The sequence below is a fragment of the Pseudopodoces humilis genome, chromosome 2, assembly GCF_049639895.1.
Source record: "Pseudopodoces humilis isolate 2021_Gansu_Grassland_sample_001 chromosome 2, ASM4963989v1, whole genome shotgun sequence".
Taxonomy (NCBI): Eukaryota; Metazoa; Chordata; class Aves; order Passeriformes; family Paridae; genus Pseudopodoces; species Pseudopodoces humilis.
In genome coordinates, this window is record NC_142201.1 from 101688956 (window position 1) to 101713239 (window position 24284).

General features: G+C 37.8%; 1 protein-coding gene across 2 annotated transcripts in view; it reads right to left on the reverse strand.

Moving 5' to 3' along the window:
* The window catches only part of APP (amyloid beta precursor protein), a 241395-nt gene that overhangs the window by 80885 nt on the left and 136226 nt on the right, over positions 1-24284 (reverse strand). The window contains exons 6-7 of one of the 2 annotated variants that reach the window (XM_005524152.2): positions 11682-11887; positions 839-1006 (exon numbers count right to left, since the gene is read on the reverse strand). In XM_005524152.2, the coding sequence (XP_005524209.1) occupies positions 839-1006; positions 11682-11887 (374 nt within the window). The remainder of the gene's footprint in view (positions 1-838; positions 1007-11681; positions 11888-24284) is intronic. The other variant, XM_088068704.1, reaches the window with a different exon arrangement.

Sequence of the window (24284 nt, forward strand, 5' to 3'; positions counted from 1 at the left end):
GCCCTCAGATGCTGCTTGTGTTCTGCTCCTCCATGCCCCGTGAGCAGATGGGGCAGAGAGACATGTACTGACTCTGTGATGTAAATTTCAGCTGATGCTTTCCCAGGAGTGCCTGCCTGCAAAGCAGATTGGGAGGAGAATGTAAAAGAGGCTCTCAAAACAGAACACATCTGATAAAACTAGCACCTAATTTATCAGCCTCAATGGTGTATGGTGGAGAAAGCCACCACTCTCAAACAGTGCAAACACCTTTTTCTCAGCAGAAATAGTCATTAAAACATATGGTTTGAGTTAAAGTAAGTGAGAGGTTATTCACATCCATGTGCACCACAGCTCTTAGGGAAACATAAAAAATCAAATACCATTTTTCCCCTTTTCATTGCAAACACACACAAAGAATTCAACCAAACAAAGCCAAAAAATCTGGAAATACACATTCTAATATTTTTTACCTTTGGAAAAAAAAAAGGTCAGAAACACATGAAAATACACTGTAAAAATATGAGCCATTTTAAAACTTACCTGGGGCTTCTCTAAAGTTAGTGTTTTTTCCTGCACATGCATTGTACATGCACAGACACATGAAACATCAGTACACTTTGACAGAGAATAGAGACAAGATGGGTGTGACAGTCTCACCCAAGGAGGTGTTAAGCTCTCAGCCCCCAACTCAGAGCCCGCCTACAGTGCCAAGAAGTCACCCACTACCATGCCAGGTTAGCAAGAAGCCAAGAAGGCCCGAGTGGTGAGCAGAGAGAGGTGTGGACAGACCGCGGCTGGGGTTAGTGTGAGCCCAGGCCCGCTCCCCCTCACGGTGGGCGCTGTGGAGGGCACTTACTGATGCTGCCACAGACCGCCATGCAGTACTCCTCCGAGTCAAAGTTGTTCTGGTTCCCGCCACAGCCACCGTAAAAGAAGGGTGCACACTTTCCTTCAGCCACGTCAAAGTACCAGCGGGAGATCATCGCGCGGCACGGCCCAGTCTCAGCTTGCTCAGAGCACACCTCTAGTCACAGGAGACCCGGAGGAACCACATTTAGCATGGAAATGGTATCTTCTTGGCTTCTTAATTAGGTGTCTCTCTGTGTCCACACACTCAAGTGGGGAAGGAGATGCACCAAGAAAGTGCTTTGGAAGGAGATGCACCAAGGAGATGTTTTGAAGACTAGGAAACCCTTCCCCAGAGACAATGAAGGTAAATTTTGAACTGACACAGATTCCTGCCACAAAGTCTCCCTAGCTTGCCTATATCTTATCTTTTTAGCAACTTTATCTGCACACATTGAGAGGTGTTGCCCTGAAACCAATGTGGAATTTCATCTGCTTCCAGGCCAGAGGGGTACAACCACCAACTGACTGGGGGTTTTCCCAATAGCCCTGGGTGGATTCCTGCCCAAGCAACCTACTTGGTACCTGAAAGGAAACATCTGAAAGTAGAAGACACATTTTCCCTTGCTCTTTTTCAGCTCTATATACCCTCCCTGACCAAATTATATAAAAGAAAACAAACAAATAATTGTTTATACATTATAGTGGAAAACAAATTTTCTTCAGACACCTATTTAAATGTAGACAGTGATGAAGAAACTCCCTTTTGTAAGCCACCCAGCACAGGGTTTTTGATTCACAGTTTGACAGCTCACATATAAAAAAATTACTGCTGCAGCTTGAACCATCCATGGGAGGAAATCTCACTCCAAGTAAATACATCAACAGGAAAAAAATTAATATTATTTGTGCTTGTGTTCACTGTGAGTTGCTACAGGTCACTGCCTACATCCTGCAACACAGGGAAACCTGAGGGAAGAACCAAACCACACAAATTAAAGACAAAGTAAATTCTGCCTGCAATTTGGAGTTCAGCCAATTACACATGTAAACATATAGCCCTTTACCAATAATGTTCCAAACAGACAAAACCAGTTTTATCTTTCAATGTGCTTCACAAGTAATTTCAAATGTATGTAATATTAAACACCAATAAACCCCTCATTTACTTTCATCCACACACTATGTGGCAGACAAACTGCCACATTCAACTACAGGCTTCTAAATTCTCAGCATAAATTTGAATTTTGTAGAAAGCAGATTCCTAAGGGTTGAGAGGTAGGAAGAAATATCAGTGCACCAGCACTGGAAATCCCCTGCATGATCATCATCTCTCAAGTGTTGGCTACAAAGAATCCTGCTTTTCAGTGTCTGTCCTGATCCATCAAATTCACTATCCTCAGAAGCATCACTACTTATAAATAGCTTTTTATGTCCAATTGTCACTGGTAATACAACCTACATTTCCTTAAATATACCATATTGGTACCGTTTTATATGCGTTTAATTCATTCATCTATTCTAACTATAAATAATGTCAAGAATCAATTTCAGCAACCATACATTTGGTCTGAGAGAAGCAGATCTGAGAATATGCAGTCATCAAGGATGTGCTAAAAATGCTGCACTTCTGTATGAAGAGATTAGGGGAAAAAGAATACTGAGTTTTACTTGAAGAAAAAACAAAGTATCATTAACTGCACAGTGCATTAATTACAATTAATTATATATTACCATATGATTATAGACCATTTTTAGTATATAAATAGTTCTCCTGATTTATTTTAAAATGAAATCCAGCCACACCACCTGATTATACAGTCAAATCTTGACAAAAAGCTAACTTAGCACAGTCTTTGAAAAGCTGTCACATGTGAATTAAAAATTAATTGCCTCTTCTGATATAAAACAGACCGGTACAATCAAAGAAATTTTACTGACAGGAAATGCCATTTCTGAAAATACAAAGGTCTCAACAATTCAGTCTTTCTTATTTAATGGTGATTGTAGGCCTCTAGCCACACAGTAAGCGCCTCCTAGGTTTCCCTCAAAATATTTGTTTTGCTATACAGACTGATTTATTTTGCACTGATAACAGGTTGGAAACTGTTTACAGATTTAATCTGAAATTTCCTATAGGTACCTTTCTAACAGAAACAGCAAGAGATTTGAATGTGCAAAAGCAAAGGTAACTGCCCACCAGATTGGACACTGGAATTAGCTCTTTGGTGAACTAGGTCATTTATACCCATGAAGATGCACTTGAACAAGTGTTCAGTAAACTACAGAGTAACATATTAAAAAGAGCAAGCCTGAAGCTTTGCAGCCCACTGTTGTGGCCATCAACAGGCCCCCTGCCTGACCTGTCACCTTCCCATCAGGGGAGGGACATCCTTCCCTCCAGCCTGCACTGCCAACCCTACTTCTCTTGGTGAGACCTACATGGTACTTAGGTCACCACAAAGAGAAATGCTCTATTGTCTTCTAATGTTCAGGACCTAAATGGAGAACAAACAAGAGAAGGGGAAGTGCTTTGGTTTACTTTTTCATGACTGCTCTTTTTGAAGGAAGTGTGGTGTCAGTCCAGTCTAGGAAACACATCACTGCTGCCATTCATCCCTTTCCTGATGTTACCATGCCTGTCTGCCATTCTCTGTAGGGCTCAGAGTAGCACTCCTTCACCCCTGCTTTAGGGCAAAGGTACATTTCTAAACCAGCTTCTATTCCTGGGCAATGGTCCCATCACTCCTGTTTGTGGGCCAGATGCTCCTCCCCCACCTCCCTATATCCCCATCCATCACTTGTCCTTACAAGAAAAAAAAACACTGCATTTGGTTCTCAGCTGCAACACCTCAGCTGAGAAGATAGAGAAATGAACTGCTGAGATGCAAAATTCAACAGATTTTCCCAGGCTATTAATCCAAACACCACTTCCCTTTCCTTCTGCTGCTGCCAAGTATAGCAATTAATGTCTAGAAGGGGTGAACTATGGTATTTTAGCAGATATTAGGAGCAGGCAGGTAGCATGCACTGATGTAGAGGGTTGGGGTTGATTATTTGAGATACAGCACTAATTCATGTAACGGGCTGAGATAACGATTCATAAAAAAATTGCAAACTGTCTTTGCTTCGTATTTTAATTCTGCTGCTGAAAACTGAGGCAAAGATGAGTCACTTTTCACACATGTGCAATTCAGTTTTACTTGATACCATAAATAATTTCTATACAGCACTGCATCAACAGTGAGTTTTGTTTTGTTTAAGGAACTTTCTCTGTCTTCTCCCACCAAAGACAAACATTTGCCTTTAGCTTCAAGAAATTGGATACAACTGAAGAGGACAAGCCTTTGTGATAACTCAGGTTCATGAAGAGTTGCTTTTAGAGACTTCAGAGTTTTCAAACCATCCTACTCCAATAGTCAAATTTCTCTCATCCTGTGACCTAAACCACAGGTGCCAATACCTCTGTTCTCCAAAACCTCAGACATGACAAATTACTTTTGAGATAATCACGAAAGTGTAAGTCAACTTTCCCCATTCCAAGCTTCTTGTACTTATTCCAGCATGTTGGGGCAAACCCAATTGTTTCCAGCCAAGCAAGCACCACTCCCTGAAGGACAGTGTTATGGAAAAGCTTGTTGATTTGCTCTTAAATTAAGTAGTTGAATACTGGAGACTAATCAGTTACATTAAACATTGGCAATGAATGTGTTATTTCTCCTTTTCAAAGCCTAGACTTCAGCACTCTAGGAAATACAGTCTTTAAGTACGTGAACATTGATTTATACTGACTTCATACAAAGTACTTTCATAAGAACTCATTTACCAAAATGCCGTAAGTAGAGCTCATTAGAATTTATGTGCAAACATTTTAGATATTTTTGACGATTATTTTTTACAGAGAGAAACATAAAATATGGTTCTGAAAGTCAGTTTATATTTTTATTACCATTTTTCCCCTGCTACTTGAAGAAAACTGATTTCAAATCTAAGTGAAGTTATAATTGCTTTATTTCAAAATCTTGACTCCATGCTTTTTGTTTTTCCCTTTGGGACTTAAATTCTTAACAATAACACTTTCAATTGAGAAATTGGAAATAAAATGTAAATTTCTAACAGGGAGAAGAATTAAAGCTACATTTGCATATTTCTATCACTCTAAATATCAAGTTTACTCAATATTTTTTCAGGATTTGAATTTATTTACATGATCATGAGAACTAAGCTCATTTAATGCTGGCAGTCAGCCACAAACCTTAAATCAGAAATTAAATTTGAAGAGATCTAAGAAAAAAGGGACCAACAGGAGGAGTTAGATTACTAGCTCTGACCTGTCTTGGAAGTTGGCTTTCCATGTCTAGTTTACCCGTCTAAGAAACGTATTTACCTTAATGCTACAGAAGAAAGATACCATCATGCTGACTTATAAATACTTGACAAATACAGCCATGGTAATGGAAAACATATTGTACTGATGAGCCTTTCTGTACTACCAGTCCTACAAGTTTGAAGCTGATATAATCAAGGACACACAACTAAATCGTACTGAGGGTCTGAATGAGCCCATTAGCACAGGTGTGTGTTTGTTGTCCCTTCGAACTGTGTCACAATCACATGGGACCTGAATGCCTCTTAAATGAGGACCTCATTTACCTAAGTATATGGGATCAGATCTTTTATTTTACCATTTCTATCTCACTAAAGAACAGGGTAAGTAACTGATAAATGCAAGAGAGGCCAAAGGAATAAATCTCTCAAATATGAATCATGAGGTATCCCCTTCTTCAGGCACTAGCATGTAAAATATCACAAATGGAGTAATTTTGGCTTCCATATCAGGAATTGAGCTATAGTTTGAGGATATTAATATGCATGCCTCTATATTAGTCTTTATTTTTTAAACTAGCTGAGAAAAATTAGGCAAGAGCTGATATATACTCTTTATGTTCTAAAAAGACACAACTGTTTTTACTTAATCAATCAAAAGGGAATATTTGAAGTTAATTTCACTGAAACAAAATTTCCTTATTCTGAATATATGGCTAGAAGAGGCAACAAAATTTTAGTTTGAGTATTTAAAGATGAGCTAATTTCAGAAAGGGTTTGTGGAATTAGGAGAATACAGCTGTAAAGCTGGCACATGCTCTGGGACTAAAGTTAGTGCACAAGCTACACAATTGCTAAAATGCTTTTTTACAAAGGGAAGCTAAGAAAGCAAAATGATGACTTCTCAATGCAATACTGAGGACAGCTCCTCTAAAGCTGTTAAATACTCTTAAATTATAATTTCCATCCTGTGTAATCAAGATTAAATTGTCTCTATAATATTTATTCTTAAGCTACTGCAAGGGCATATTTAGAATATTAAAAGAAATTTAGTTGTATACATGGCTAGAATACAAAGCCTTATAGTTCTGAAGTGGAACAAATATGTGAAAATATATTTTTTATTTCTGGTGCACAACAGAACTATATTTGTAACTAAGGTGCCATAAAGTTACTACTGATGGCCAGTATGCAAACAAAATCCCAGCCTGACTTTAAATCTAGGTTAATATAGTTTCATGAATTTATGTGTTTTAGAAAAAGTATTTCCACATAACATCACAATTCTGCTAACACGGCATGACAGTGAGTATGAAGATTAGCCCAGAAGTCCATTCCTTTTTATAAAGCAAAAAAAAATGCAATTAATTACTGCTCCAATATAATAAAATAACATTTCTTCTAGAGAAACAGATTCTTGGTAATTTTTTCTGGCAGGATATATTTCAAAATAAACTACTCTCCACCTTCCAACCTTACATAAAATAACATTATTACTGTGTTTAGTATTTCAGTACTTTTGCCCTTGACCCAAAAAGGTAATACTACATTGCACCTCCATCAACAAGGTCACCAAATTATAAAAAAGATTTTCTCCAATTGCAACACATAAAAGCATTATATTACGGTGGGATAGCTGTCCTTTAAATTAAAAAGTCTAATTAAAAGCTATAAATGCAAATCCATTAGGTTAATTTTATCTCTTGTTCATAAATTAGAGTAGATGATCACTCTTAATGAAGATCTTGTAGCAAAACATCCCAGTGGATCTATCCTAATGTGTACTATTTATGTAGAAGCCAATCATGTTTTTTTATATGAAAGGCAATCACACATCATCCCTCTCCAAATAAAGCATACTGCATAGTTTTGAAGGCAAGGAAGAAGAACAAGGAAAGTAGTTGTACAGTACAGCTCAAAGACGATAACCTTTCAAAGAAGAAAAGTTGACCTGGAACTGTGGACACCCCATCCCTCAAAGTGTTTAGTGCCAAAATGGGCAGGCCTTGGAGCACCCAGGTCTAGAGTAATGTGTCCTTGCCCTTGGCAGGGGGTTGGAACTGGGTGATATTTAAGGTTCCTTCTAAACCAGGCCATTCTATGATTCTGTGATAGTGGGGCAAAGCTATGGAATGTGGAAAAAAAAACCCAATTGATGTAGCATACACTACTATTACTGTCCCAAAATTCCTAGCTGACTGGTCTGGCAATCAGGGTTAATCTTTCTTGCTTTACAATATATAGTAGGAGTCACTGAATGGATTTTAAGTCTTTCAGATAAAAATCTTCAGGAAAAAACCACTCATGATGGGTCAATGGCACTAAGACATACCATACCATACCATACCCCACACCATACACCATACACCATACACCATACACCATACCATACCATACCATACCATACCAAGATCAGGCTACTTTTCTCTTGCTACAAAATCAGTATATGGTCTCTCACTTGTAACTCCAGAATGTAAATACAGTTAAAATGTCATGTAAAGCAGCACTACTTGGATTGTTTCCTAACTGCCTAAAGAAATCCAGCTGAATTAGAGAAAGCAAAACCAACTGATAAAGGGCAATATTACACTGTTGGAGGAGGCAGGTGAGGTTTATGCTGCTGATTCCCCCACATCTGCTGGCAGGTGTGCAGAGAAGCTGCCAAGTGTTTTGTGCCAGGCTGCTGGGCTGACCCCGCTGCACTACTTTAATGAGATCTGATTGACTATGATTTTGATGGGAAGCACTAAGCCAAAACTGCTTATTCTTTTTTGCATGCCAAGAGAGACTGATTTTTCATGTCACCTCCTTTGTCCTTCTGCTGTCCTCTGCAGAAGGACAGCAAAAACAAAATCACAAAACACTGCACATGATGGGGGAAGCATTGTTCCTGCTTGTCTCCATCACACACTGGAAAAATCACGGGGAGTCTGGATCCTCAGGAGCAACTCTGCAACACCCGTAACACCATGGCAACGATAGCAGAAATAAAACCACTCCCTTGCCTAAATCTTGGCCATCAGAATAATTTCCCTTGCTCCACACAGAGATAAAAATCAATAGCAGGGCTTCATAAATGAGCCATATTTTCTGCAACACAAATTCGATGCTAACATCTCCCCATGACCAAAGGTGAAAAATACAGTATATTATATAGTATATTATATATATAGTGTATATATATACTATATATATATACACTATATATATATAAAATTATATTTTGCACTAATTTCACCATCCGTATCCCTGTAATCTCAGACCCACAATCATCAGGATTTAAAATCTGAAGCCCAGCAAGAGCATATCTAAAAGTAAACTGGGTCTGCTGCTACACAACATATGAAATGAGAGTAAAGATGACTTCTCACGGAAGGTAGGAACGTGAATACTGGCAAATACTTGACTATGAAAAGTTTATTCACATTTTTTTAATAAACACATAGAAATATGGCTGCTGCAGAAACTGAATGAAAATACTATCCTCCTGCCAATGGACCTTTCTCATTCTCTAGGCAAGATTAATCTCCTTTTCACTGAAAATAAGCTTATTTTCTCTTTACTATTACTATTTTGGTCATGACACATTAAAATATACACAGAAAAAAACCTGCCTGAAAAACTGATTATACAATAGCTCAAGTATCTTTAAAGTATAATATAAAGAATAAAACAGAGAGTACAATGGAACTAAGGAGCCTGATACCTTATCCTGATCCAGCAGAAACCGTTGGAAAGACAGACACAGATAAGTGCTTCCTGGGCAGTAAATGACCAAGAAACACACTGCGAAACTTTGTAATAAGATAATGTTACCAGGTGAAGTGATGTCATGAAGAATGTGTAACTAATCATAAATTGTTATCAAAAATAGAACCCTATATAAGTGCCATACAAATAAAAACCTATATAAATGCCTTGTATACTCCATAAAATTGGCTTCTGATCTCGACTTGGATGTCCCCATCTCTCAATTGCTGATAATATAACACTGCATTTATGCTTTTTAACTATTTATGGCTGCTGGCAGCCATTCCACTGATTTGGCAGAGAAAGGACTCAGTACCAGCCCACAATTAGGTTTTTACTTATGGCTTTACAACAACTGTTCATTTGAAAAGCAGCTCCTCTTAAACTGGATAAGCCCCACTCTCTGTGTTTTTTATGCCAAAGATATAATATTAGTTATAGCTTCATAAAACTGGGTGTAAAGGGTTGTGAAGAGCATTCTAGGATGATTTATGACTAGTGCTTGGGCAAGGCAGCCTGGTACAGAGCTCAGTCCACATGAATGAAGCTCTGACACTTCAATCCTTCTAGAGAGGTTTTCAAGATGTCTCCATGGTAAAGACCACTTCTTAATACATATGTTCTCTACAAGGTCCCACTGCCTCTTTCATTTACAATGACACCAACAAACTTTTGTGTTTGTATCAGACAGACACTCACTGCACAATTCCTATGTTGGATCTGCTGCCTGTACCAGGAGGACAGAGCCCTGTAAAAAGCTTTCTGTAGTGTGTAGCAAGGAAAGTAAAAGCAAGGATCAAGGCTATGTCATTTGGACACTTCTACCTTAATAAAAAAGCAAGCACTTTGCACTTTCCTCTCCAGGACAGTTCCTACACCATCTGTGCCCCAGCAAGGCTGAAGGTCAGGAAGCCGAAAGGCTTGTGGCAGAACTGCTGAAAACATGTATTGGTAACAGATTGTCCTGATCTCCTTTGAGCCAATGCATATTTCCCTCACTGTCACCCAAGGTGGGAAATGTCAGTCTTGGGAAAAACAATATGCTACCATTTCATAATCAGCAAATATATACATTTCTAAAGGGCTTCTAAAAGGTCACTTCAATAGTTTATCTCATCTTTTGTATGTTATGTTTTATATTCAGGTGATTGTACACTACTTTCCTGAAAGTTATAAATCTTAACATCTTTGAAACATCACCCTCAGTGAAGAAACTTGTTCTACTAAATTTGTCCTTATTTCCATTCATCCAAAATCCCATTAAAGTCAAGTGCACTTTTTCTTTTTTTTCCCTTTCAATATTCATTTACCAGTGAGAACCAGGCATTTTATCCCCAGGGGGTAAAAGCTCATGTACGGAAATACATTTAATTGGTTTAAAGATAAAAACTCCTACTCCCTCCTCACTGAAAAGGCTCTCCAACAACTGAGCAAAACACTCAACAGTTATATAAGACAGAAACACACAAGATTGAGTTGACAGCATTAGAAAGAAACATTTGCAAGTAATTTTACCAAAGCTTTAGTGCTCCATGTCGACTAAACAGAAAAATATAACCAAGTAACTCTGCTTTTCCCAAAGCATCCCCTGGGTGTGCTTCTGTACCTTGTGTGATAAATTGCAGCCAGCACCCTCTGCTCTGCCGAACACTTAGAACCCAGGCTCAAGAGAAAGGGACACTGCCACATGCAAAATGTGGGACTCCTCTACCACTGGAGTCCCAAGAATACCCAGAGGCAGGGGATAGGGAAGCATGGGGAGAAGAAAGGAGGCAGGCCAGATGTTTTCTGCCTCACTTCACAACAGCCCAAATTTCTATAATTTTCTCTCTGCCTCCTGCATGTCATGACTCCTTTCTTTTCAAATGTAGTCTTTAATCTCATTTCCTGCCACCATCTTCAGCATTTACTGGTAAAGATGTAAGCACTGTAGAAGAACTGGGATCTATTTTACTTAGATTTACACCACACTGTATTATTAAAATAGAAAAATAAAGATAATTAAAATATGCATTGTAGGAGAAATGAGGCATTAAAAAAAACTATGTTGTTATGCTGATCATACATTAGTATAAAATTCAAAGTTTAAAATGCAATCCCATTAATAACAAAAAACGATAATGAAAATTAAATTTTAGAAATTAAGAATTTTCTCACTCTATGTTTTCTATTTTTTCCTATTTCCTTCTTCCCCACACAGTTCAACAGTCAATAGTTTAGGTTCATTTTTTCGCATAGTTATTTTAAATTAGCCTAGCTTTACTGAATTACTAATTCATGGAGAAACATAGCAAACAAGTATCTAACAGAATCACACAAAATAACCCATCAGTGATGTTAATATGAGAGACCAAATCAGCTTCTGCTACATCCTGCTGGGAACTGATACTCCTTATCCTTCTGTAACTCACGTGCATGATAAACCATACACACTTTCCTATCCTATTTGTTATATATGGCAGTTGAATTTTATTTAATACTACTTTAAAATAAAACCAACCCTTCTGTTTACACACACACAGCAAACACACTTCAAAGCATCTGTGTGCCAGGAGGGCTGGAGGTCAGAAAACCTAAAGGGCTGTGGCAGAACTAACTCCACAGAATATATGTAATAGGAAAAGGAAAGGTGAGGGCACAAATTACAGGAGCCAAAGTACAACAATACTGCAATTTTGGGTATTTTGCTGTTTGGAACATTTTTTAGTTGTAAAGGGCAAATATGCAAAGCAGCAGCATTAGTTTATCAGCCCCAAGCCTGATGCTCATTAATTTACCTCTGACAACCTCTTCCACAGACTCTGTTGTAGTGGTGGTAGTAGTTGCAATAATGGTAGTTCTTTCAGTTGCCTCCTCATACTCTTCTCCTGCCTCTTCAATTTCATCACCATCATCATCATCATCGTCGTCATCTGCATCTTCGTCTTCCTCAACAGTCAGCTCCTCATCTTCCTCTGCTTGTTCTTCTACTGCCTTATCATCGCTAAATGAAGAAAATTATCATGATTTGTCAGCAACAAAATTGCTTCAAGGTAACATGAGAGAACATTTTATTCAAAAACTCTATAAGGAAAGCAGTTACCTGTTTCTCAATCTCCCTCCCTTCCCTTTAAATAGAAAATAAACAATCAGGGACTCTGGAATGTCCCAAATAGTAAGAAATGCTAAAGAATTGTCTAAAGAAAAAAAAAAAAAGTCAACATTAGCATACCGTATTTTGACAGCTGAATAATACTGTAAACATGCTCACTCCATGATACCACCAACTAAATTTTATTTTGAAAGAAGATCAAATCTACACAAAATGCACTCAGTTAATGTGAAAGAAGCAAGAACTTCTCAGGAACTTCTCCGCCTCACTCATAAGACAGCTTATCTAGAGGCTCCCTGCAAGCCCTTCATAGAGGACCACCAAATGTTGAATTGACCTTGAATTACCAACTGCAGAGCTTTTCTGTCTGCTGTTACAAGTGCTATGTGAAAGGAAAGGACACTTCTACAGGACAACAGGAGGAAATACTGAAGTTGACTAGCCAATGCTTTTGGTGGATTAATACATCAAGAATCTTGTGGGATCATTCTTAGCTCTGAGTGATATAGATAACAGGTAAAAAAAATTAAGTTTGGCTACTGCTACTGTTGCCTTTGAAATATTTTCGAAGCTTAGTGCTCTGTTGTGACAAGGTTTCAGACTTGTTTTTGATCTACTTGAAATTTACTACTAATGAATAAATGATCTTTAAATATTTAAACACGCAGTGACTTTCTGTCACCTTCATGGACAAGTGGGTGTCAATCTTCATGGCATCACATGTGCTTGAACAGTCCTCTAGGTGAAGTTAACAACTTTTCCAACTCATTTCAGAGATGAAGGCTTTAATATTTCATTTTATATTATGTTGCCTACTACAACTTTGAAAGTAAACTCAGCAAAATGGAAGACAGTATGATTCCTTTTTAACAAGGCATTAAGAAGTTAAAACATGTTGATAAAATTTTTATCTGCCAAAAACCTGACTCTACTATGAGCAAGCTAAGCCTCTACACAAACAACGATTTCCCTGTTCCCTTCTCCCCAAAACATCTAGCCTCCAGAAAAACAAGAGAGACTTTTTAAATAATACTTCAAATAATACTGAGGCTTTCCACTGAGAAAACTGGGGGAAACCCAGGTATGTTTTATGAATAGATGTGGTTAAAGCCACCTTGCAGAAGAGTCTGCATAAAAGATGACTTGCTTCCACTTACACAGGAGAAAAAGTTAAAAAGGGGCACAAACCCACTTGGCTCCTCTCTTAATTTTTCTTGATTACTAGAAACTGGCTTGGAAATTTCACCACCTCCACTGTACTGTTCTCCCTGAAAAACTAATTTCATTATGTCTGAAATTTCCAACTACACTTTAAGTAACTCCATTCTGAATAATGTATATCTTCTGTCTTTATTTCTTCTGTCAGGTATTCTTACTTTTTGCAAGCATGAAATAAACATTATACATAAACCATCAGCTCTGAAATGCAAGAATAAAGTGGATTTGTCAAGTCCAGTACCTGCAGGTGATCCCCAAGTTAAGGGGCTTCCAGTCTTGGCTCACTATGGACATTGAAACTAGGCATGCTAAGGATAAGACATCCAAATTTTGATCAAGAGCATCAGATACCATATGCTTATCAACACTAAAGATGTGGTCTGTCTTTCACCTAAGCTGCAAACACATGTTTTTAAAAATTGGCAAATTATTTTTCCTCTTCCTTTCTCATGAACAATCACTTTCAGATCACTCAGGCACACTCATAATGTTAAAAAAGGACAACAAAAATAACCAAGTGAAACAAACAAAGTAAAACCAATTAGTCACATGGAAGGTACTTAAAAAATAATTTGCATGCATGCATCCAACATCCATCTTTTAACTACACAAAAGCAATCAATTCAGCTATGTCAGTCCACAACATTTTACTGTGAAATTATTAAAAAAAAATTTATATATATATTATTGTTGTTTATTTTTTATTTTTTAAGGGGGCACGATGGTGAAAAAGCACCAATGAGGGATGAAAAAGAACAGTTCTCTGTGTCCACTGGCTGGCTGTACCTGCCATTAAAGTAGGCCCTGATTCTTTCTTCAGTTACTCATCAGAAGCAAATGCTTAAAGGATAGCCTTCACCTGCCTCCTCATTATGACTTGCTGCTAGATGAAAAAGCAGACATCTGAGAATGTAAAAAAAGAGCCACAAGTAGTGGGAGACTACATCAGTGTATGGGGTCATGTTTCTGAAAATAGTCTAAAAAACTTGCGCAAAAATGTACTATAATATTATCAAAATATTTTTCTACAGTTTTCATTGCTCCTAGAAAAATCTTATTTCTGCTAGCTACTCCACAAGACTTAGTCACAAAGGTCATATTTCACAGAATTATGTTTTGTTCCATGTTTCAAGAAAAAGGAACAATGGAAATAGAAGTGGGTTTACCTCAAATCTAGATTTATCAAAATAAAAGTGAATTTTGTATATTTTTAGTATTGCAAAGGTACTACATCTTGCAAGAAACATGATGAAATACACTTAGGTGTTTTTCCTTGGATTTAATCACTGTTATCACCCTGGCTCCTCTTCGAAGAGAATACACATGAGAGGAATAATAGAGAAAAACAGAGAAGGGAATGAACAGCTACAACATCTGGAATTACAGCATGAACCATTCACATGGGGACAAATCCCTCCCTGTTGCAGAGCTGTTTCTCACCACCATGCTAAATTCTCTGATTCCATTTACACTTCTCAATTAGCAGCACCTCAGTGCTGTTTCCCACATAGTACATATTGCTTCTGAACACTTTTACCTCAGTAATCAGTTTAAATCCACTGTTTTCAAGCAAACATCTACTACTAAATGAATGTGTATATCTGTATTTTTCTCAGAAGTCCTGGCGCTTTATTTAATGTATATAATAGGTATGCTTGCTCCTTGGTATTATTATTATTACATTTTACCTTCTTCTGTAAACAAGTATGACCCAGTCCTGTTTCTCCTGGAAGAATAATAATTTTTCTGCCTATTCCCTCAATATCATCCCAGCCAAGGTTTTATTGGCACCACAGACTGTTGTGTCTAATTTACAGGAATTTGTTGACATTTCACCTTATCTTAGTGTTGCCAGTGCCAGTATTTTTCAAAGGCTGCTAAAAAAATTACTTGATGCAGTGAAAAATTCACATATTTGTAAAGCCATTCAGACATTGTCTGAATTTTACAGTTCAGCAGTAAACAACAGAGGGAAATTTTTAGGCTTGATATAGCCATGAATATACCTGCAACCCCCGCCAACATCTCAATCTCCTGTTTGTGGGGACTTCTGGCAAGGGGGGCCAGCACTTTTCTTTCATATGGACAAAGGCCATCATGGTTTTGAACCTTCTTGCTTCAACTTCCTCACACATGGGATATAAAGATCCATTTCCCCCATCATGGAAATGATGTTCTGCTTGAGTCCAAGTAGCACAATGGGTCATTGGTACAAATCATCTCCAGTCCTATGTGTGGTGATGATGTGGTGAAAGAGGGTATTTGAAGTTTGGTGGTTTCAGTTCTCTTTCTCTTGCTACAAACATGCTGGGCCTCCAGGAAGCCTTAAGTCCTACTCAGTTCCTTCTTGACTCAAACAGGAACATACTGACCACTCTGGCGGGCATATTTCTGGTTTTAAAACACAAACCACTGTACAGCTCCACCTAGTATGTATTTAAGCACATAGTTACAAGCAATGTTTCAACCATGGACCTGTAAGTGTGTATCTAGTAACTTCCTTTTCTCAATCTATCACTGTGGTAAGAACTGCCACCAATGTATTATTTATTACTTTCATTCAGAAGCCTGAATTGTTCTGTTATTTCAAGAAGGTAAAACTGAAGGAAAGGTAAAAAGAGAGTGAAGAAAAGCCAACTATGTTACTTCTTGCTGCTCAAGAAATAAGAAAACATTAGTAAATATAAGTTTTCTTTCTGTATTCCAATAACTTGCAAGAGTGACAAAGGCAGACAACAGATGACAAGAACAATGAGTTTTCCTTTCTAATGTTGTTGCAGAAATAATGGGGCTGCAGTATAAGCTATGTTTCAAGAAGTTATATCTCTGCAGCTACTAACTTCATGCAAACTTTTCAATTTAGAATAGCAAATAGCTATGGACTAATTACTGGTATTGAGAAGTGTTTCCTGCTTGTCCGCAATGAACGCTCACCCATTTTGATGCAATTTTACCATGATTTTGCCAAATAACTTGAAAAAACCTGCATACTCCACAAGTGGATGAAAGAAAGAATGCAAACATGTTCAAGACAGGTGTTTTAATATCTGGAAAGATTAGCATTCACTACACTTTGCAACTGTATTTTACTGCAGACAGAGCCCAACTATCTTGACTGTAGATTTACCAGCCACCAAGCCTGAGCCAATAGCTGGGGGAAAGCTAATTCTGGGATAAGAACCAAACAGCAGCAGCAATAAAGCTGCTGCCTGGGCAAAGAGGGCAAGGCCAATGCTGGCTTCAGACAATTCCCACAGACAGCTGTGGGAATTACACAGGAGAAGCAATTACTGTCTCTGTTCTTTCAGCTAAGCCAATGGTGTTACATACAGGTAAACCCTTAGAAAAGAAAGGCCTTGTAAAACCATACTCCAGGCTTTGTTACTCCAACTAAGTATAGCTAACAGCTAGCCTGTTCTGTGAGAACCTGCAAGCACATCAGCCATTGCCCATGAAAACTACCTGATACCTCTGAAAATAAGAAGTCTATCCTGAGAGTATCTGTGAAATAAAAATGTAAACTTCTAGGAAGAAGAGAGCCTTAGTATGTATGCACATGAGCACCTACTAACCAATGAACTGAGTGACAAGAAAGTTACTAACCAGTTAGAATTAAATACGCTACCTTCTGATAACTCTATAAATATGAGGTGTATGGAATAAAGATTTGGCTTTTGCTGCTGGAACTTTGAAGTGTTGTGCCCATCTTAGTCCATCATCGCATTGACAGATGGTAATTTATACACCCATAACCTTTACCACTGAAGGTACCAACCATCATTCCAGTTTCCAGCCTCTTGTGCTTCATCTTCCCAAAAGCACAAAACCACACCCCTCCACAGCTCTTCCAGATGAACTCCAGGACCACTGGAAGGCAATGGGATTGTCAAGTATTCCACCTGGGGTTTAGCTTTGCTTACAGGTAAAGAATAATGTTGAGCATAGATATATATTTATCCTTGTGTATAGGAAAGATCCAAAAAACCAAGTTCTTCAGCTGTGGGAGAAGAAACTGACAGATCCAACAGTGGATTTCTACATGCCTTACGAGAAAACACAAAGCAGAAAGAAAATTACAAAAGTAAGACATACGCTTGGAAACCAGGAAAGAAGATGAGTGCATTTGAGGTGGCTTAATTACCAGTCTTTTGGTTAAAAGAAAATCAGAAAGCCAACAGGCAAAGAAACAAATACTCCCTCAACAAACATGCATCTGAGGCCTGGGCACTTTTTACCTAACGTATTTCCAAACCCTGCATGCTAGAGAAATTTCTTCTGAACTAAAATTTCAAAGGAAAAGATTTTTCAGAAACCGAGTTTGATGCCACCACCACACTCTGAATGGTGTCACTAACCAAAAATTTGAGGCAAAACAGTAACTACTTAAATCTAAAAACTAATTGAATGGCACGTTTATGGCATATGAGCACTTTTCCCACTGTACTTTATTATATAACCTTGCCACACAAGCTGACTTCCATATTAAGTTGAGTATAGTTAACTATGATACTGAATCCAGGTAGCAGATTTAAGCAACACCTACCAAAGTAGTTTTGCATGAGCTAGAGAGAGGAAAGGAAGTAAAAGACAAATATGAAATAGAGATTTCAACACTCACCTCTAAAAGTCTTTGAGTAAGGGATTTAAACAAGACATCTGTTTTTTTGTAGCAAAGGGGAGGTAGGAATAGACAGCAGGCCAAGAATCAAACTGCACTGCAGTTGTGAGATTAGGCACAGAGTCGGGAAAGGAAAGGGTTATGCCAGATGTCTATGATTTTTAAAATGGCTTATTGCTATCAAAGTCTGGAAAATTACAGAACTGACAGTGTGACCCACAGCAATGTTTCTAGCCTGTTAAGTGACCACAAAAACAAAAAATTGCTCAAGATGTGCCTTGGTTATTTTCATTAGGTTTGGATTATAGATTAGGCTGGGAAATTTGGTACCTCATATGAAGAAGATATAATATCACACTTGGACACATCTGAATTCTTTGAAGTCTAAAAATGTTGTAATAGTGTTTACCTATTATGACACTTTTAGACTTCAAAGAACTCAGATGGACACCTTCCATTGCACAGCAACTTGGGACAGACAATTCATATTCATAGCATTTTTCAGACATTCATGTTATCACTTATTATAATTTTCCATTCTGGTTTTTCCTTTACTGAAGAGGTTTCAATGATCTCTATTTTTACATTTCCTAATTAAAAAAATCAAGTAAGTTATTTCAAAGGTGATTTCTGAGTTCTTAGACAGAAAAAAACCTGAATTTTGTGCTTCAGACTCTATTTTTACTGTAATTAAGCTTTTATAAAAAAAAAACCCCTAAATATGCACCTGTTTTAAATTTGTAAAAAATGAGAGAAAAATTGCACTAAGAATCTTTCATCCAATTTTTAAATAGAACAGTTATACTAAAACCCCCACACATTCCTTGCTCTACTGCCTCTGAGAGATATATTTACCCCTTCCCCCCATAATTAAATAACATCTTTTATACCATTAGAAATGTCTTTCCATACCTGAGTTGCTTAAAAAGACACATATACAAGGTAGCATTTCATTTTACAGAAGGTACCTGTTTACTGATGGGCAAAGAAACTGCGGCCACCGTTTAATTGTGTTCTTTATCTCTTCTACAACCCATCCTCCCCCTCCAGGGGGATCTCTTCTGTTAATGGGCCATTGAGTATCACTGCATGACTGATAAAAATTACATCATCCCACTGTGAGATGCTCCACCCAGGGAGACAAGCCAAACATTCCTACCTGGATAAAAATCAGATTTGGAACACCACAGGCAGCCTTTTTCCACTGGACTGCGAGAGGAAGATCAGACCCATCTACACCACCACTGGACCTTCAGAGGAAAACAACGCCCTTCTACAGGATCACCGCTTCAACAGAACCACATCTGTCATTCCAGGACTGCAGACACCATTTAACTGGACTGTTACCAACACCCAAACCAACAGGGTGTCAGGTTGTATCCTGACTCAGTCAGTGTTTTGGTTTTTTTTGGTACTCCTGCATTTTTATTTTAATTTATTTTAATTTTCCTAATAAAGAACTGTTATTCCTATTGCCATATCTTTGCCTGAGAGCCCCTTGATTTCAAAATTACAATAATTTGGAAAGAGGGGGTTTACCTTTTCCATTTCAAGGGAAACCCTAAACCAAGACAGACCTGTCTTTCCAAACCAAAATATTAACCCATTTGCTTTCTTGCTTTGATTATTTTTGCTAAGGAGAAACTTAGAAATTAGAAAATCAGACCCGCAAACATACAAAATCATGATTTGTGAGCCTGATGATAATGAATAAATATGTTCAAAATCCTGACAGCAGGAATGCATGAAGAGTGTATGTAATGGAAGAGTGCATAGGGAATATCACCTAGACAGCTCTGTTTGAGAAACAGCAAAAAAATCTGGATCTGTTACAACATATTTATTCCTACAAAACTTCTGCTGTACTCAAAATGAAATATTATTTTTCTTTGTTCAACGAGGTTTCTTTGTTCAACATGCTATCCTACTGATTATCCAGGGCAAGACAGTGTGACATCTGTACCAAACCAATTACTCGCCCTGCTTGTGGAACTCGTAATCTTGCTATTCTCATACAAGGACAACAGGAGAAAACTGGAAGATTAACTTGGTTCTGCAACTGAGAAAAAATTCAAAACAAAACCACCAAAAAAACACCTTAAAAAACCAGAAACATGCAATAATGTTCAATTATGATACTGTAGTTGTATGTATGTTCAATTTAAGATACTGAAAAGCATTTTTTCAAGAATGTGTCATCTTAAGCTTTCTAAATGCGATTGCCACCAGCAGCAGCTGCAAGAGGCTGGGACTTCTGCATAGCAGATAATCTCCACTCACACCGCCAGAAGGAAAAGGGGCACCTTTCATACTAAATTTTTTTATGGTGGCCACAGCATGCTAAGCTTGGCAAAAAACTTGGCAGGAAGAAGCACAGATCCAGTTCTACAACTCATCATTTTACTGTTTAAGCCTTTTCTTCTTTGTTCAGGTCAGAATTTCAGTGTTATTTTTTCTATCAGCAGTGATCAAACTAGAGAAGCCATGTGAAGGAAGGGTTTCTCATCATGTAATAAAGCTGAAACATTTGCATTCAAGATTAGAATGCAATGTTTTTTCTGCCAGGTAAAAAACAACCTAGATGTTTTTGGTGCTTCAAGCCTTTCTTAGAATACAAAAGGAAAAAAGTACTACCAAAGACCCTTTAGTCCACTGTGGTATTAAAGCACAACTGCACAAGAGGTGGAATTCTGAAATTCCTACAAACCACCCCAATGCCAAGCTCTTACTTCTAGTGCAGTTTACAAGTATCTCTGAAAGGTAAAGCAGAGCAGGAACTGCTGGATAACTTTATGACAGCATATCATACTATGCATCTTCCAGCACAGTCATGCTGGTATGACAGTATGTGTCAAAACCACCAGGTTTAAATTTCCCATGTCCTATTTCTTCGTGCATTATAAGTAATACAGCTCTTAAAATGGGTTAGTATCTATCACAATGTCACAAGAACTTCTGAGAACCTCTTGCAGATCTATCAGAAGGGTTTCTTAAGCTGATTACTACACAAACCTTCATCTCCCACATTTCAGTCATCACCAGTCATTGTAAGTGACAACTTAAAATTTTTGCTTATAAAATGTTGCCTGGTACTTGTGGAAAACTTGGCAGCTGATGGCTCTCTTCTGTGAGGTCAAAAACACATAACCCTTCTCTGCAAATAAACCTCCTACCAAATGAGTCATTTTTCATGCCTCCTGAAACAAGCTCAACATTCTTTGAAGTCATATAGGTAGCTTGCACAGCTACAACTGCTTTCATCAAGGTCAGGAAAAGCCTGATTATCTTCTACTCATCACTTCCTCAATTAGATTCATTCTCTCCTCCTAGAGCCTCATCCATCAATTCAGTTAATGCTTTATATGAAATGGTGATTCTATTTGCCAGCTCAGAATCACTGCTATTATCTCTTGCAGCAGTGTTCTGTTTCATCAATTCCACTCTAACTTTCTTGTCCTAAGAAGAAATCCAGCAATTACCAGTCTTGTGAGTCATTACTGTTCTGGTGTTTCCATGCTTTCAGAATTTTATTTCAACCTCACCTCCATGATAAAATATGGGAAATTCAGGAACAGAGAGCTCTCAGGGCTTTGAGCATACAGACTCAGAAACAGAGATGGATACAGTGTTTGACCCGAGACCTTGGAGAGGGCTTGGGGATTTAGAACAATGAAGCTATACAAACATGAAGTAAGAACAGAAGATTGCAGTTGAAATAGAAATATGTTTTAAGCATATTTTAAGCAATTAGAAATATGCCATACATAAGTGAATAAATATGTTAAGCAAGACAAAAGAAGACTTTAAAGTTTAACAATAGAACCTCTTATAGAGTTAGTAAGAAATTAAAGACGTAGCAATGTATATTTCTGTAGTGTTATATGACTGGATGAAAAAACATGCATTGTGGCAGTATCATATGAGATGAAGCAAATAATGACTGGTTTATGAAGATGTTGGTGAGCTTTTGTCATACTTGTTGACTGGTTAAAAAGTTTATAAAAAACATTGTAACTAAAATTTAGAAGGCTTCTGCGGTGATGGCATCAAATATAACATCTTAAGTGTCTCACCCTTCCATGAGACTGATGGACTATGCAACAAAACACCTTTTATAACATCACTCAGTTGTTCCCATCTGCTCTGATCCCAATAATAAAAAGCTTAAAAATTGTTATTAAAAAATAGAATGAGCTAGCTGAATATTAAGTAACAGCCAACACAAGTGCAAACCCAATTAATATAAAAATGTGAGACAAAGACTATGCTAATAGATACAAAATATGCAAATAGGACAAAATACTTCTAGAGTTCTTCAACATAAGCAGTAACATTATGCAATTATACTGTACACAATTCAGATACCTCAGTTTAATTTACAAATACAAGTGATTTTTATCATTAAAATATTTATAAAAAACGAAGATTTCAGAGAAGCTCTACCATTAATAGATCTGTTTAAAACAGATATACAATTACTTCAGTTTCTAACACTTCTACCACAAAAAATCAAGATTATGTAAACTTCTGACCAATTAGCTGAAATATTATATTGCAAAATACCTTCCACACTATTTCCCTAAATGAATTATTACTCTGAAATAGCAATTTAGTGATTGATAACTCTTGTACTGCAAAATCCATCTATCTCAATAATTGGTGTTAACCTCTACTCATGGTAAACTTTGGGAGGGAGGGAAGAAAAAAAGCAAGATCAGCAAAGCAAGTTTGTAATTCCTAGTGTTTATTTTAGGGCACTAAAAACCGACTCTGAATTAGGAACAATTTGCATTAGGACAGCAGATGAAAATACTGCCTCTGGCTGCACCCCTTCCTGCTTCTGTGTCGCAGCCAACTGAGTTGTCCATCAAGCAGATCCTGAATCACTGCAACAGGTACAAGGCTCAGTTTTTCCTGAAGTTTTCAGGGTTATAAACAGCCTATATTTCAGCCTGCACATATAGAAAATGGGAAAACTTTTTTATACATCCAAATGCAAGTAATTTCTTTTTTCTAAAGCAGAACCTGCATTACAGATCCTTTGTCCAGCTTCACATCTGGTTGAGGGTCACCAGCTCAAGCGTAGGGAAGTAGGTTTTTTTTTTCATGTTATATTTTTTGAAAGAATCATTTAGGATATTCTCAATGGAGCCTTTCCCACTGAAATTTTAAGAATTAGCTTTCTAATGAGAACTTATGGTTTATCATGACTGGCAAGATGGCTTGAAAACAGGTGAACACACTAGAGACAAAATTTTTAATTTCCTTACGAGTAACTTTTTTTTACTTTACTCTCTACAAGTGACAATGTTTCCAATGAAAAATTTAGCCTCAACACCTTTCTTTTTCTTGATCAACACTACTAACAGCCCTAGAACAACAAAAATTCCAAAAAAGAAAGACAACAAAGCTATGGAACAGTCTGTTGCACAAATCTTACAGAGAATGGTTGAGGGATGTCTCGGTTTAGAGACAAGTTTAGGAGGAAAACACTCTGGAAATGAGTATTTCTCTAAAACAAAGGGTTCCAACAATCCCTTTGTGCCAATAAGAGATGAATACTCGTGGATGAAAGTGAGAGAAGCCCCAAATGTTTATGGACCAAGTGCCCACATTGCATGGGAAAGAAAAGGTGGATAAATGCTAGATATTGAACTGTCATGCCTTACACCACCAACCACCCCCATCCCCCTCCCCTCCTCCAGAACAAAAAACCCCAAAATGCCAGGGAGAGAAAATAAAACACTACCACAGTGTCTGGAAACATGATGGGGACAAAAACATGACACCAGCTCCTGTCTTGAGGGAAAAAAAACAACAAACAAAATTTCATGCAGCAGCTTGGGCAAACAGATAGAAGCTGGTGAATCTCTGATGTTGGTCCTCTCTTCACAGTAGATGAAGCTGGTGGATTTGTCATCCTTTCTTTTGTTGGCTTGGGTCTTCTGAGCTCTGGAGCCGAAAGGCAGCAGCCCCTTTGCCTTCCTTACCTTTGCCTGGCCAATTAATCTCCAGTCAGTTGTTTTTTCTGATCTCAGACCAAATCCAAACTGTCCAATTCACTTTGAAAAAACACCTGCCAAAGGATTGCAGCTGCAGCCTCTCCAAGGCCAGGGAAGGGAAAAAAACCAAACCCCTTCTTGTCTAAGCTAACAAAAAACCAAACTAGCTAAGCAAAAAAAGAGAATGCAGTCCACACAGCACCATGTATGCCTGGGAATAAGGCTTTGAAAAAGCCCACACAAGAGCCCAAGGTTCCAACCCCCTCCACCACCAGACCCACCTTAAAGCTATATTAACCTTTTTTTTTGTGCATAGAACAGACAATAAGGGAATAAACTAATCATTATAAAATCATGCCAAGACATTGGAGCTGGGGGGCGGGGCTCAGCCTAGAGAAAAGGAGGTTCAGGGGGGACTTTCTCTCTCTACAACTCCCTGAAAAGAGGGTGT